At 38.4% G+C, this 16,932-nt stretch overlaps 1 protein-coding gene across 3 annotated transcripts in view; it reads left to right on the top strand.

The window, feature by feature from the left end:
• Window positions 1-16,932, top strand: part of KIAA1958 (KIAA1958 ortholog) — a 69,137-nt gene that overhangs the window by 23,648 nt on the left and 28,557 nt on the right. Inside the window, exon 3 of one of the 3 annotated variants that reach the window (XM_014534381.1) lies at window positions 15,390-15,473. The exons of 1 other annotated variant lie outside the window; for it this stretch is intronic. In XM_014534381.1, the coding sequence (XP_014389867.1) occupies window positions 15,390-15,473 (84 nt within the window). Of the gene's footprint in view, window positions 1-15,389; window positions 16,915-16,932 lie in introns of those variants that run through there. One more of the 3 variants, XM_005859743.2, reaches the window with a different exon arrangement.

Below are 16,932 nucleotides of genomic sequence, written 5' to 3'. Positions count from 1 at the left end.
CCATCCCTTCACTCTCATCTTGTGTGTGTCTTTTGTTTTGAGGTGGGTCTCTTGTAGACAGCTTATAGTTGGGTCATGTTTTTGTATCCATTCAGCTACCCTACACCTTTTGATTAGAGCATTTAATCCATTTACATTTAGGATTATTATTAAGAGGTTCTTGTTTATAGCCATTTTAATTCTGTATAGCTAGATTTCTCTCTCTGAGGAGCAGTTGACTCAGTGTTATGGGACACAGGGAATGGTACTTCAGGTAGATGGAAAACATGAGCAAAGACATTGGCATGAACATGTGCAGACTACTTAGGGAAGCGAGGCTTTGAGTAGATTTCAAAGGAGTTAGGAGAGTGGCTGGAAAGTCAGGCTGGGGGCATTTGTGACATCACACGCACAGCCTTTCACAGAGGCTATGTGTGTGATGTCACAAATGCCCCAGAGGGAGCTAAGGGTCACAGTTCGTTATCTTAGAAGATCACTCTGAGAGCAGTGGGAAAGTAGAGACTGGGACACAAGAGCAATTTTATAGGGTATTACTGTAATCTAGATGGGAGATGCCCTAGCTGGTTTGGCTCAGTGGATAGAGCATCGGCCTGTGGACCAAAGGGTTCCAGGTTCGATTTCCGTCAAGGGCACATACCTTGGTTGCAGGCTCCTCCCCAGCCTGGGCCCTGGTCAGGGCTTGTGCAGGAGGCAACCAATCCATGTGTTTCTCTCACATTGATGTTTCTCTCCGTCTTTCCCTCTCCCACTCTCCCTAAATATCATTGGAAAAATATCCTCAAGTGAGGATGAACAAAAATTAAATAAACAAACAAATAAATAAATGGGAGATGGCAGTAAGTGCTCAATTGAGGCGACAATAGAGGCACTGAAGAGGAGGAGACAGGTTGATTCAGAAGTTAGAGAGTACAGACCTGGATGACCTCTGAGTATTTGACCTCGTGGGATCTCTGTTGCCACCTTGTATTCTCTGTCAAAAAGCACATCACTGTTGTAGGCAACACTGAAAGGTCTTCAGGACACAGATATCTACAATGAAGTCACAGTTCTCCCTCCGTGTGTAGGACAAAACAGTGTTAAGAGTGCTGAAGCATGTCATGACCACTCAGTCATTCAACAAATATCGATTGGAAGACTGGAAATTGCCAAGCTCAAGTTGGCTATCGGAGTAAAGCAATGTAAGGGCAAAAACAGTGTTCCTGTTTTCATACTGCCTACTCTAATGGGATAGAGAGGTCCTAACACTTACCCTTTCAAAACATCCCTGATTAAAACAACAGCATCAAAAAAACGGAACCAAGATGCTATTCAACTGTGAACGACTGTGAGACTAAATTGGTTGCCTTTAGATAATACATTTATTAAGGCTGTTTCAAGGGTGATAAATGACTGAAAGTGGTTAAATAAATAATTAAGCCAGTATGATAAATGAAAGGCAAGTCTGTCTTAGCTGAAAATTAAATATGCAGAGGCTACAGGCAACCCATTCTACATCATAATTTATTTGAAACAACTTTCTACTCAGCTAAAAATAACAGGAGCCTCGTTATATTAAAATTATAATATTGCTTGTTTTTGCAAACAACTAGTGACCTATCTTTAAGAATTAAAAATAAGGTGTTTGCTAGTTTTCTTTAGGGCAAAATAGAAAATCAAGCTAATTGCTCTCTGTTGTACAATTGCATACTTTTCTGAGAAATTATCGGTTTCATCAGCTTTTCCTCCAATGCTTGCACATCCTTTCTTAGTGTCACTTATTTTAATATTTCACAAGAAAGTCTTCCCGATTAACTGTTTATTTCTTTAAAATAAAGGCATTTTTCTATTACACAAATGAAGTAAAAGCTCTGTTATTTATACATGTTTAGAAATTCACCTAAAAACAATTGAGATTTCCAAATATGAAAAATGTACCTAAATACAGCAGACTAACAAATAGCTATGAACCTCAGAATGTAATTTCCCTTCAGTGAAATTGGGTTTGACTGAGACTGCTAGGAAGTCAGGAAGCCGTTCAGAATTGAAGAGGCATTGACTTTGATTTTCTAGCCTTGGCCTTCATTCCCTGTGGTCTGAAAAGATGAAATAATGTCTGACTCAGGGCAGATAGGTCGGTGTCAAAGCGCTGAGGTCTTAGCCTCCGTGTCCCACATCCCTGTTTCTCTTCTCACAGACGGAGCTGCATGACCATCCTGGGTCTCGGCAGAGATGGGCAGAATACAGGTGACCTGCTGTATTTCAGGCCCAGCAATAACCTCTTTCAGTCCAGATCTCATTTATGTAACTAATGGCATGTGTTCCCAAGAGTGTGTTAGACCCAGAAGAAGTATTTATGTAACGTAGCAAAATGATAAATGATGCTTCTATGGCCACAAGATGATTTTAAGCTTTATTTTAGGTGAGAACAGTGACCAGATTTACAATCAAACAAACCTGATTTAGTGATTGATGTACCTTAGTTGGTTTATGGACTTGAGTTATACACACATCAGCCTGATTCTTCAGTGCTGCCTTACAACTATAGGGTAGCTTTTTTTTAGACAACAATAATATTTACTGCCTTTTTTCAATTTTCTTTATTTTTATCAAGGTAATACATGTATGTGGCAATCAATAAAATAATATTGCTGAGCAATAATAGTCTCACCTCAGTCTCATCATCTCATAATTCCACTCTTCAGAGGAAACCTCTTTTGAGCCTTTCTATTCAATTCTCCCACAATTCTAAGTAAATTGTGGAAGAATTGAAACAAATTCTGTTTCTTGATTTTTTCTTGATTTATCAATTTCAAAAATAACTACAGTCCTTGTTACAAATTATGAAGATTTAACTCATTTTTATTACCCTTCCAATATTTGATTTTTATGCTATTAAAATATACAAGCAACTAATAGAAACAGAAAATTTGAAAATAATGAAAGGGGAAATAAATATGCTTTCTCAACCCCAGGGTGAAGATATCAGGGTTCCTATCCTTCCTTCTACTGTTCTTCCCTCCCTTTTTCTTATCATCTTGTCTTCACACAATCGTCATTATTTTCATTCTCTTTTGTGGCTATAACTGTCTTTTCTTACTTTATCCTTAGGTTGACTCTGAACATTAAAAGCTGAAAACATTTATATTACTTAAACAGTGTAAATATTGTTCATAGCTTTTAGAGTTCTAAGATGGAATTTCTTTCCATTCTGATGAATTTCACAGCCTCTAGGGATAAATGACTTAATCCATGTAAAGGGCTTTAGAGCAATTTCTGGTGCGGAGTCCTCAATAAGTATGTCCCGGCATTATTATTACTGTTACTGTATTTCATTGCATCTGAAATGTCATCGATTGTAAGACGTACTATTATTTTTATGTTCCACAAAGGGGAAAAAAAAGCAATTGACCAATTAAACTATAATCCCCAAGGATTTTGAGGCAAATTTCAAAGATGTTAAAATGTGAAGAAGTGCACCTTACAATCAATGAAACATGCTACTGTTCTTTTTTAGTGTTTTTGTGTATGTTTTCCAAAAATTTTTGGTGGCATTTATTGACAGAATAGCAGAGTGGTCCTCCCCAAATTACCATTTGGGGTCTTAAGTCTTCCTGCTTCAGTTTGGACTAATTGATTTAATGTAAGCCTGAGGTAACTCTCCCACCCTAAGGTTTCCTCTGGGTTGTATCCACTGTTCCCAAGACTTTATGTATCCCTCTATTTATTCCTCATTTTGCTGGAGTCCATCAAATAATTTCCCAAGAATGGATATGTGGAAAGAAAACTTTGAAACTTTATCCCCAGTCTGGGGCCTGCAGGAGGCAGCCGATCAATGCTCTGCTCTCACATCGATGTTTCTCTTTCTCCCTCTCTCTTCCTCCCTCTCTAAAAAGCAATAAAAAAAATTGTTTAAAAAAACTTTGAATCTTTAAATTGCTAAAAATTATTTGCCTATAATGTGATTTTTAAAAAAGTTTTCCTTTACTACTTGTTCCTTTAAAACATCGGTTCTCAACCTGTGGGTCGTGACCCCTTTGGGGGTCGAACGACCCTTTCACAGGGGTCGCCTAAGACCATCGGAAAACACATATATAATTACATATTGTTTTTGTGATTGATCACTATGCTTTAATTATGTTCAATTTGTAACAATGAAATTGGGGGTCACCACAACATGAGGAACTGTATTAAAGGGTCGCGGCATTAGGAAGGTTGAGAACCGCTGCTTTAAAAGGATTATATGTATTAAATAATCCCTCAAATCTTTGAGAATTAAAAAAATATATATCTTTTGTCCTTGAACTGTCTTTTCCTCGGTTTTCCTGTTCCTTTATCTTTATCCTTCTCTTTAAAGTTGCCAGTTTTCTCCTGATGCCTAGTCTAATTGTTGGTTCACACTTAAGAACACAGGGCAGAAACCTGGGGTTGGTTTCTTCTGCACCTTTGTACAGTTATAATTACTGCTGCTAAATTATTATTCTGTATAATGGAAAGCAGCCATCTTATTGTTAAGAAAAGAGCCTGATTTTCCTGTCTTGCCTATACTTATAAATGAGTAATACAAAGCTAATCTATATAGAAAGATACTTTAATTTTTATTTTGGTGTGAACTTTTAAAAAATATGGTTTATTACCCACTGAAGTCAACATCCTTCTATCCATTAGGCTACTTCTTCGTGGGTGGAATTTAATGAATATTAATAGCCTAACTGAGAAAAGAAGGAGGTAATTTATTAGAGTTTTGTGCATTTCCATTTTTATGTTATCAGTTTTTCTTTGCTTTATGTGTCATACATCTTTTGTTTCAAGTTGATTAAGAATTCCTTTGTGTTTTTTACCATACTATGCGTTTTCAGTAAAAGATGCCTTCACATTTTGATCCTCGCTAATTAAGATGTGCAGTTGTGTACATCGAATTTAATTTAAGGGAAGAAATGGTTTCTTATGGAAAGTTTGTTATAGCTATTGCTGTTGTGGTAGAGCATTTCATCTCTTAAATTCATGTACTGTGCTTGGGTTTGTTCTGTCATGGAAGCTGTAGAATTTTGGCAATCTCATGAAAAGTGCTTCTCAGATGCTCAGTTCTGACTGACATACTGATGAACTGCTAACAAAGGCTGATGATTATTTTACTTCCAAACTCCTCTTCAGCAGGCAAGGTCCTATGCTGCTAGCGCTCTTTGATTGCTTCATGCCAAACAGCAGTAAAATAGTCAATATTTGCAGAGTGCTTCTTATTTCACTTAATTACTTATGGAACTGAGTTCCCACAACTCTATGAAGTTAGGACTATAATTAACTCCATTTTACAGGTACAGAACTATAGCTCAAATGGTTGACCTTGCTGGAGATCGCACAGTGAGAGCGTGGGAGAGCTGAGACTCTGACCCAGGCAGTCTGGTTTCCAAGTTCATGCCTTAACCAATTGGCTCACTTGCTATGGTGACGCTGTCTTACACGTTTCAGCGTCCTCCCGCCTAGCGCTTAAAAGTCCCTCAACTTTCTTTATTTCTCCAAAAACTTCATTGCCAAAACTTACAGTTTTTATTCTTCCTTTTCTAGTCCCAATCTCCACCTGCTTTTATTGTCTAATCCCCAAGGAGAGAATGAAAGTGTTTAACAGTTGCGGAGACTTGTACAGATGTGCCTAAAACAGTGTCTACCAAGCTGATGTGCTGAATATATTTCTGTTGAATGTTGAAACAACTATGCAAATAGGAATCTTTGTAGAAAGAAAAGGATAACTCATTTCCTCTGCTTCCTTTGGGAAAACTCAGGCTGCTGTGTGGAGAACAGTTTGAATGGGAGCAAGAGTGGACATAGGGAATTGTCAGTAGCTAAGAAAGGAACTTCTGTGTCACCAACAGATAGTAAATCCAGTGCCAAGTTCTTATTCAAGTCTTAAAATCTATAATTTTAGATGATCAAAAGGAATATGTCAGAAATAGTAACTTAGCCAGGCATTACTGTGTTACCAATAATTTTCCTCTTGGACATAAGACAAAGCAAATTTGAAGAGAAAAAAAAAATCCCAAAACTGAAGTGTATAGTTAAGATGGAATAGACTAGACTTGTGGTGATTAAAGAGTCATATTTTAAAATAAAATTTTAAATCAATTATACAGCAAAATGTAGCCAAAGGTTATCTATGGATGATGGATTTTTAGGCAGTTTTACTTTCTTCTTTATACCTTTATTTGGGGAAAATTTTTATAATAAACATGTACTTTATGATAAAATGAATAAAATTATTTATCAGGGGAAATATATATTTTCCTCTTGTGAATAGTTACCCTTCAACCATCTGTTTATTAAAACTTGAGACATTTCTAAATTAGAAGATATTTATGCAAAGCATAGTTAAAGATATGTAAACTCACTGAGGTGAAATGTGGTTATTGCTGAATTCCTGAACTGTACAAGGGCTAATTTTTACTTCTTTAAAATTAATTTTTTACTTTTGAAAATGATTTACTATTCAATAAAATTTTGCTGAAAGGGTCTAGATGTTGGAAAACAATGAAAGAACACATATAGGCCGGTGAAATAATGCCTGTTGAACAGCATCCTGTGCTGTATAGTAATGGAATCATCATAGAATTAACTTGAAAAGTGAGCCATGTGTGTAATTCTATGGCCTCATGACTGAAACTGGAAAGTGTAAATGTCACATCTGTAATGAATCCATGTATCTTAAACAACTGCCCTAAGCAGAAAAGCGAGAATTAAAAACCAAGTTTCTTTTTGAAAATTGTATGTGATGTTTTTGTATATCAAAGTCTGATGGCAGCAGTTCTCTATATATTTTATGTATTATATCAGCAGCAGATATTTCAGACATACTAGAAAGTACTTTTGATTCAGTGTCTCTGGCTGTATAATAAAGTGGGGGAGAAACCTCTCTACAGTCTCGAATAAGCAGTGTGTCAATGAGTTCTGTCAGATTGTGTAGAAAATTCCACAGCATGATTTATTACATTAATTACAGTCATGTGGGTTTCATGCCGCTAAGCCTGAAAATGCAGCCACATTCGAAAGTTGATTTAAAATATATTTTGGCCAAGATGAAAGTGCTTCTTATTGTGATTAATGGAGTACAATATTTACTCTCTTGTTCTATTCTTTTTGCCTTTGGAATGCTTAATTTCTTTTCTATGACTTGAAATTAAGTTTGAGATTTAAGGAGCTTCATCTAGCTTTTATTCACTCCTGTCATCTGGCCTCCTTTTTGCCTTTTTGTGTCTTTTTCGTTGTCACTGAATGAAGCATCTCCTTTATGTGTGAAGCCTGTTTGAATTCTTTCCTTTTCCAGTGGTTCTCAACCTTGGCTGCACATTAGAATCACCTGGGAATCTTTTTAAAATCCTGATTTCTGGGCCTCATCCTCCGGAAATTCTGTTTCTTTGTTATGGGGTGGGGCCACAACATTAGTAACAAAGAAACGGAATTTCCGGAGGATGGGGCCCAGAAATCAGGATTTTAAAAAGATTCCCAGGTGATTCTAATGTGCAGCCAAGGTTGAGAACCACTGTGCAAATGTGGGCTAGGCTACAGCTGTCCCTGGCTAGCAGAATTGACCACAAGGCTCATTAAGCCCCACCTGAGATGCTACAGCTCTTTTTTGAGGAGAGGGTGCAATTGAGGAGAAACCCTCCTTTTCTTAACTTAATTTAAAAAACACAGCATTCTTAGAGGAGGGAATTGCATGATTTTACCCTTATTTAGTCCCGTACTGAATTCATATAGTCACATCATGTCTCTTCTTATAGTGACACAATAAGCTTGTCCAATCAAAGGATTCTAGGTCATGTGGAATGGAAGGTCTCCTGACAGTTGTTTTAGATACAGATATTAACTCCAGCTATTTATATATGTCTGTGGCAGGATATGCCTAACATTGATGACTTCTATAGATTGGAAGACTTAGTATATATTTGCTACACATTAAAGCATCAATAGAGGAGGAACTCAGTTGAAGTGGAAAGACTTTGGTTTCCTGGGTTGAAACACATTTCTTTACATATATTTAAATTTATTTCAGAGAGGAAGGGAGAGGGAGAGAGAGAAACATCAATGATGGGAGAGAATCATTGATTGGCTGCCTCGTGCACGCCCTACACTGGAGATTAAGCCCACAACCCGGGCATATGCCCTGACTAGGAATTGAACCATGACCTCCTCGTTCATGGGCAATTGCTCAACCACTGAGCCACACCGTCCTAGCTGGAACATATTTCTAAGCAGTGGGATGTTTAAAGAGTTGAACTAGATGCTTTTTGTGCCCAATGCTGAGCTAAGTGATTTGCTTTCCTTATGCCATCTTATGCCATACTCATACAATGCTTATGAGTACAATTATTACTTCATATACCCATTTTACAGTTGAAGAAACTGAGGCATAAGTTAAAAAACTCATACAGATTCACATAGCTGGCTAAGCAGCAGAGCTGGGATTTGAACTGCATTCTTCCTGGCAAAGCTAGAGCCATTAACCATTTGCTGTACTACCCATGTCAAATGCCCTGAAAGGGACCAAGTAAGATTAGATTTGAAAAACTGTTTTTGGCAATTAGGGAAACAGTGTTGAATTTAGTAATTTCAGAAAAGTTGCAAAAACAAATGTACGAATCCAGTGGGTCTCCGAGGGAAGTAATTGTTTAAGTCATTCGTTATTTTGTCAAATAATAATACTTAGTCCAGTATGATTTTTTATAGTATTTGTCACTGAAGCAGAAATCACTTAAGCACTTATTATTTATTGCGGCAGCAGTCTGCGGTGTTTACCTATGCCACCATCTTGGTCTCTCTCCCAGTATGATTTTTTATAGTATTTGTCACTGAAGCAGAAATCACTTAAGCACTTATTATTTATTTATTTATTTATGAAACAACGGTCCTGCCAGGGGAAACATTTTTTTTCAGATCAGAAAATCTGCTGTTCCCTTGGGATGGCAAGTGCTGTAACAGACGGCTGGGGCTGAGGCTTCTTTGGAGTTATTTTCCAGGCATTCTAGGGGGAGGGAGGGATATGACATTATTGGACCACACCTACATTAGAATCATCTGAGAACTTGTTAAAAATGCAAACTCCTGCCCTGGCAGGTGTGGTTCGGTTGGTAGGAGCATTGTCCTGTCCCATACACGAAAAAAGGTGGTGGGTTCGATTCCTTGTCAGGGCACATACCTAGGTTTCGGATTCCATCCCCCATCTGGGCATGTGCGGGAGGCAGCTCTCTCCTCTCTGAAATCAGTTTTTTTCTTTTCTTTTTAATCCTCACCCGAGGATATTTTCCCATTGATTTTTATAAAGAGGGAAAGACAGAGAGTAATATTGATGTGAGAGAAATACATTAATTGGTTGCCTCCTGCATGAGCCCAGACCAGGGCCCGGGTCAGAGAGGAACCTGTAACCAAGGTATGTGCCCTTAACTGGAATCAAACCTGGGACCCTTCGGTCCTCAGGCCGACGCTCTATCCACTGAGCCAAACCTGCTAGGGCAGCTAGGCTGAAATCAGTTGTGTGTTTTTTTAAAATGCAGACTCTTCTCTCTCTGAAATCAACTAAAAAAAAGCAGATTCCTTTCTGCACCCTGTAGGCCAGTGATGGCGAACCTTTTGAGCTCGGCGTGTCAACATTTTGAAAAACCCTAACTTAACTCTGGTGCCGTGTCACATATAGAAATTTTTTGATATTTGCAACCATAGTAAAACAAAGACTTATATTTTTGATATTTATTTTATATATTTAAATGCCATTTAACAAAGAAAAATCAACCAAAAAATGAGTTCGCCTGTCACCTCTGACACACGTGTCATAGGTTCGCCATCACTGCCTAGGCCATAAATTAATTCCTTGTGAGGACCTACAAGGTCCAGTGTCTAGTCTCCTTTACCCGTGCAGTATCTTACTCCACCTTCTAACAGCTCCTTGACCTGATTCAGTTCATAGATAGAGATAACTGAATATGCATGGGGAGGAGAAGGGTTTATTTTTAATGGATTTTTTTTTAAAGAGAGAGAGCATGGGAAACATCAATTGGCTGCCTCCTGCACATCCCCTACACGGGGATCGAACCCACAACCCAGGCATGTGCCCTGACTAGGAATCCAACCGGCAACCTTTTGGTGCCTACGATGAAGCCCAACCAACTGAGCCACACCAGCCAGGGCAGAGAAAGGTGGTTGTTATTGTTGTTCCCCTATACTCTGTTTGTTTAATGTTACTGGTAATTTTTGTGCTGTATTTGATTGCTAAATTTCTATTAAGGAGAAAATTTTCCAGATGCTGTAGAGTCACATAACATACAACCAGGAGAAATGAGCAGATGACTAATGTTTATTTAAGTGATTTCTGCTTCAGTGAAAAGCACTATCAAGAATCATACTGCACTAACTGGTACTATTGTTCTGAATTTTCATGCTCCTGAATGTTTATGTAGGAAATGTGTTTTATGCCCACTGTTGGAAAAGATTAATCGAGCATAAAAATAATTTGCTGGTCAGATAGCTATAATAGCATGCAAGTCTGGCTTCAATTAGCGACCTTAAAAATCCTAGAAAGTTAGCCTGTGTTTTAAAGTTTAGGAGAAAACATAAGAATGTGCAAGGAGTTGTGTGTTTAAAGGAGAAAGAAGACACTGATTTTTAAATGTATTTTATGGTAGTTATAAGGTTTATATATAAATTTGTTTTTCACTTTTAAAGTAAATCTAGCTCATTATTTTTTTAATAAATTGTAGGGGTTAGGAACTATTGCTGTTCTAAAAAATGAAATAAGAATGTTGGCAAATATGATTTTTGTAACCCCAGACAAATAAAGTTGAAGTTGGCCTATTTCCTGAGATGACCAACCAGGGTTGTTGTGTTTTTTTTAATACCAAGATTATTTTCTTTGAACTTAGAAAGAGTCATAAGAAAACATCTTTCAAATGAATATATGTATGGAAGAAGTTAAGTACCTAATAGGTAACACCATAATGTCAGTATAATCTCTTTTTATTTATTTATTGTTTGAATAGTTTAAAAAATATTTTTATTGATTTCAGAGAGAGGAAGGGAGAAGGATAGAGAGACACATCAATGATGATGAGAATCGTTGATCGGCTGCCTCCTGCAGGCCCCCTACTGAGGATGGAGCCCACTACCCAGCATGTGCCCCGACCAAGAATCAAACCCTGACCTCCTCGTTCATGGGTCAGTGCTCAACCACTGAGCCACACCAGCCAGGCAGTATAATCTCTTTTTAAAGTGGAGGTCAGGATTGGGGGGAGGGAGCTACACCTTGATTTTATGGATATATTAATTCTAATATGGACTTTTATTAAAGTATTATTTTTCTTTCCTCATCCTAAGAGTAAGATAAAGATATTGTCTTGGAGCAATTTGTGCGATGGCTGATAAGTCTTTATTTCCTGGAGAATTAGCCCAGCCAAAAGGTTCCAGGGGCCTCATAAGCCATTCTGTACCGTTATTACAGATGTCCACGTCACCTGCCCTGACCAAGGCAACTCTCTGAAGAGCCTTAACAAAGTGACTGAGATCATGCTTGTGAGTCCCAAAGTTTAATTTTATGCCACTGATTTTTGTTTAATCCTTTCCAAACGGTCTAAAGTGAATTGTGTAATTACACACACAGAGTTATCCCAGTAACTTTCCTGTCAGCTTCTGTGTTAATTCAGTCGACACATTTTTAATGAATGCTACATTCTCGAGTGCTTTTCCAGGCCCTGGGAATAAAGCTGTGTAGTCCTGGCTCCTATGAAGCTCACAGCCCACTCAAGAGAGACATATGCTAAGCAGGTTATCAAGTAAACATGTAAAGTATGTCAGATGGCGGTAGGTATGTGGAAGAAAATAACAGAATAAGGGGAATAAAGAAAGTCAAAGATAGAGAATTGGGGTATTGATTTTTTCCCCCCAAAACCAGCTTTTTCATGGCATTTAGAGGTTCTTTGCACTTAAAATATTCAGTCTCCTCTCTTTGGTGTTATATTTATAATGACTGTGTACAACTCTCCATGTGGTCATCCTACTGGTCTAGCTTTATTCCCCGCTCCAACCCTTCTCCCATCCCCAAACCAGGATAGGGATTTTACAGTCCTCATGAGCATAAGCCAGATTCCTTCCCATTTCTTTCCCTTTGCTCATGCAGTTTCTTCCTGGAATGCCCTACCTTCCTATTCTAATTAACCAAATGGTACCCATCCTTTAATACATTGCTCAAGCTCTATTTGACTTCTCTTTTTTCTTTCTGAATTCCTATAGGATCTAGAGCCACAAACTCTATTCCTAATTATACAGCCGTGTATGTTCTTTTTAAAATTAGTTTTATGTGTAATAGTCCTCTCGTCTAGTTATGATGGAATCTACAGAACCATCAGGGACTTACCTGTGACTACACCCCACAGGTCTTCTTGAAATGCTAGGGGGCACCGCGGGTACCCACACATGTGGATTAAATATTCATTCCAGCTGCAGCTTCATAAATGTAAATCTACTCACCAGATTTCTTTTTACCTTTTCTTTTACTTTCCAAATTTAAAATATGTTTTTATTTAGTAAGCTGATGGATTTATCATTTAGTGATTTATAAGGAGAATTTGAATATCATTTGTTTTCTCTATCGAGAGGACAAAATACTCTTAAATGAAAATAATAAATAAGTTAAACATCGAGAAATGTTTTTTTATTGCTTCAGATGTATTACTTTCATAAAATCATAAAAGGAGTGTGATAGCTGAGTTTATTTTCTGTTGAGTGCTATAGCAATAGAAGCAAATGGATCTTAATTTAAATCTAACATAAATCTAAAAAAAAAAAAATCTAACCTAAATCTCAAATTAAGTGAGAAGACAAGATACTGCTCTAATTATGTTTTCCCATCCCATCTCCTAACAAGGGAGGTAATAATTGGATTAATGGGTCATGAAGACTATGTAAATAAGTACAGGAAGTTGGTCTGTAAAAACCTTACCCAGGGTCTCCATAAGAGTTCCTGAGCCAGTGTTGGGGCGCCTCCTGGGGCCCCCCTTCAAGTCACAGACCCTTGGGTTTTTTCAGACCCATTTCACTGTGCATGGTTCTGCCATAGAGCATTCCAATAAAAATTGTCTTAAACCAAAATGGCATAGAGTGAATAAACACTTACCATTGACTTATATGTCCTTATTTCGTTCACCATGATTGAAGATCTTAATTTATGCCCAGTTTCATGCTCATCATTTCAACCCTACAAGCTCTCTTGGCCTTTCTTATACCTTGGGACACATCCTGCTAAAGGATGCACAAAATCAATTGAGATACATAGCGCAGATGCTCACACAGTTCAGTGCTGTGGCAGCTGGATGCTGAGATGCTGAGTATAGTTCCCAGGGAAGAAACTTGGTGGGACTAGCTGTTCAGAGTTTGTGCTGCTTCTGTAACAGCTCATTGCAAAACCAACACTGAATGCTACTTTTGCAACGTAAAAATCCTCTTCAGATTTCTTTTCATTAGCAAAAAACAGGTGCTCCTAATGTAGGTCTTTCGAGAAAGTGAAGTGGCATCATGCAGACTTTCAAAAAGGGGGGATACCTATACTAGATTTTATGGATGGCTTCTCCTTTTGAAAAGCCAAGAGTAAGATTTAATAAATATTAAGGTTCTTGTGGATGGTACAGCAAGAAATAAGTGATCACTCCTTCAAAGAACCAAGGTCACTCATCCCTTCTACTTAGAGGATACCAACTAATGATGCTTAAGTTCAACAGACTTAAATTCTTTTATTCGGCCCTAACCGGTTTGGCTCAGTGGATAGAGCATTGGCCTGCAGACTGAAGGGTCCCAGGTTCGATTCTGGTCAAGGGCATGTACCTTGGTTGCTGGCACATCCCCAGTAGGGGGTGTGCAGGAGGCAGCTGATCGATGTTTCTCTCTCATCAATGTTTCTAACTCTCTATCCCTCTCCCTTCCTCTCTGTAAAAAATCAATAAAATATATTTTTTTTAAAAAAAATTTTATTCGCATACCCTTGAAAAGAACTTTGAGTAACTGAATACCACTCACTCATTCTTAAATGGACACCCTAAGGTTTTCAATGCTAGTTTTAATTTGAGTATTTTTGTATAAAGGAGGTAGAAAATATTGAATATTATATAAAATGAAGATGAGATTGACCACAAATAGGATCAGTATTTCATAGGATTAAAATAATCAACCTCACTGGCCTATAAATAGCCTGTTTCAAAAGTCCTGAATTCAGAACACAATTTATGCCCAATTACCCTGCTTCTCATGGTATATTTCACCTATATTAGGATATGGATAAGACAGAGAACAAGAAACATTATGAATTTAATCACCAATTTATAAATTGTGTTTGGTCTCGCAAAGTCTTGTACACCCCAGAGTATGTACCATGGTAGATTTGAGATAGCAACATGTGCAAACTCAGCCTTCATTTCAGACAGATACGTTTTAGAAAAGATTCCATGGGAAAGTTGAGGAACTGGATCTTTTATTCCCCAAAGTTGTCTGTGAATGTTTATTTCTTAGAAAGTCTTTATTTGAAGTTTGAAGACTGCTGTGATAGATATTTGAACAAGTAGCCAAAATAAACAGATGTGCTGGCCCCCTTGGCTTTACATGTAAACAGTAAAGGAAGCCAGCATGATAAAGGTTACATGTAACCTGTGGCTTCCATCTTTTTGATGGAAAGAGACACGTTTTTATACACATCTTTACTGTCGATATAGAAACAACTTCAAATAGAATTAGCATAACTGAAAGTTTAGTCCAATGAAGCATAAAATATACTTTGTATATTTGAATTTTAGAAATATGATCTCAAAAATGTGCCTATAAAAAGTCTAATTTGCTAGTTTAGTGAATTTTAATTTATTTCATTTTATAAAGTAATGAGGATTTTGGCAATTATACCTTAGGACTGTCATTTTAAAATAACATGATCATTTATAAATGTGTACAGTAACACAAAAAGGAGTGTTTTATGAATAAAATTTTATTAGAAATTTTATTTTTACCGTTGTATGTGGTTATTACAAAAACTTCCTTTCGCTGATCAACCTTACAAATTCAAGTTCTCCTAAATGTCTCACATGTTTCCTAAAACAAAGGCAGCCTCTGATCTCACTCTTTCCACAAACCTTCACGCACTAAACTTTGTGGTAATGATACAAGATGCTCATTTTGATTGCAGAGGTCCATACTTTTGTCTGGTACATCACTTGTGAATATAACAGTTGGCTATTACAATGCAACAGGTATATAAGTACCATTTATCAGTGACCTCTGTGAAATTGATTTCTTCTTTCCCTTTTCATTATAAAAGGAAACTTTATTTCAGAGTAGAAAGTGCATTGTCTGAACTCATCAACACCCTCTCTATCCCTCCCCTCCCCAATTTGTTGCAGACCAGGATGAAAGAGCAGCTGAGCTCAGCAGAGAGCAGAATGAGAAAACCATCCGGAGCACGCAGACTGCGCTCCGCAATTTCCGCGAGTTCCTCATCTCCAAGTACCCTTCGGAAACAAGAGAGATCTATGTCATCCCTTGCAAGGAGCTGGATGCCTACCTTGCCTCTTTCTTTGTAGATGCCAGGCAGAAGGATGGGTCCGAATATGAACCCAACAGCTTGGCCAATTACCAGTGTGGACTCGAACGGTACCTAAAAGAGCACAGGTATGGCTACAGTATCACCAGGGATAAGGAATTCAAGCGTTCCCAGGAGGCCCTGAAGCAGAAGCAGATTGAACTCCGCTGCAAAGGAAAGGGAAATAAGCCACACAAGTCCATGAAGCTCACCTTTGCTGATGAGCTCATTCTGCGGAAAAGGGGACTGCTAAGCCGCTATAACCCCGAAGGCCTGCTCAACCTCGTCTGGCTCAACAACACAAAGGCTTTTGGGCATTGCACAGGCTTCCATGGATCTACCTTGAAGTGGGGTGATATCCGGCTCCGGGTCACAGAAACAGGGCTGGAATACTTAGAGTGGATGGGTCAAGACACCGGCGACCTGAATGCCAAAACCAAGAGAGGGGGGACGGACTCCCGTGTGTATGCCACCCAGCACGCCCCACAGACATGCCCCATCCAGGACTACAAGGAGTATGCCCAGCGGCGGCCTCCAGCCATGCGCTATGAGGATGCCCCTTTCTATTTGTCCATCAAGCCAGTCGTGAACCTGGCGGCTCTGCATTGGTACAACTGCCAGGCCCTCGGCAAGAACAAGCTGGCCAAGATGGTGAAGACCATGTGTGAGAAGGGCAACATCCCCGGCAGGAAAACCAACTTCAGTGTGTATCAGAGTTGCAGCACCTTGTCCGAGGCCCAGAGCAACCAGCTGGTGCTGATCTGTAACAATCTGAGCCAGCAGGCTGCCCAGTCAGTGGCCGGGCACTCCAACAGCAGCAATTTCATCGTCTCTGCCTCCTATGACTCTTCCTCAGACACTGCTTGACCAGGTGGCTTGAGCTAGACCCCGGTGTGGTTACTGTGTTCGGAGAAACTGTGACTATACACTGCTTCTCATTCCTTTTCCTCTGCCCTCAGTGTTAACTTTATAAAAATATATAATATATTTTTCTTTTTACAAATAAGCAAGGGAGATAGTTTAGTATTACGAACATAGTATTTATAGGCTTCAAACAAATGTATCTGTGGGTGATTACATGTAATTACTGTTACAGAATTTTATAAAACCATAGTGGCTCTCAGGCAACACAAAGTAGAGAAGGAATTGCGTTTTTCAAAAAACTGTCAAAAAGGAAACAGTTATCCTTAGACGCTTGTGTCCTCAACTCCTGCTTTTCCTCCTCACCTCACGGCTCATTGTTAGTCTCCTTAATAAATGACTTTATTTATTTAATTTTTAGTATTCTCTATTAATCAGGAGGAGATAATACTAACTTTACTGCTTACACAAAATTGCATTCAGTCAGATCCGGTTTTGAAGTG

Source organism: Myotis brandtii, unplaced genomic scaffold (assembly GCF_000412655.1).
Source record: "Myotis brandtii unplaced genomic scaffold, ASM41265v1 scaffold13, whole genome shotgun sequence".
NCBI lineage: Eukaryota > Metazoa > Chordata > Mammalia > Chiroptera > Vespertilionidae > Myotis > Myotis brandtii.
This window is presented reverse-complemented; position numbering and strand designations above follow the sequence as displayed.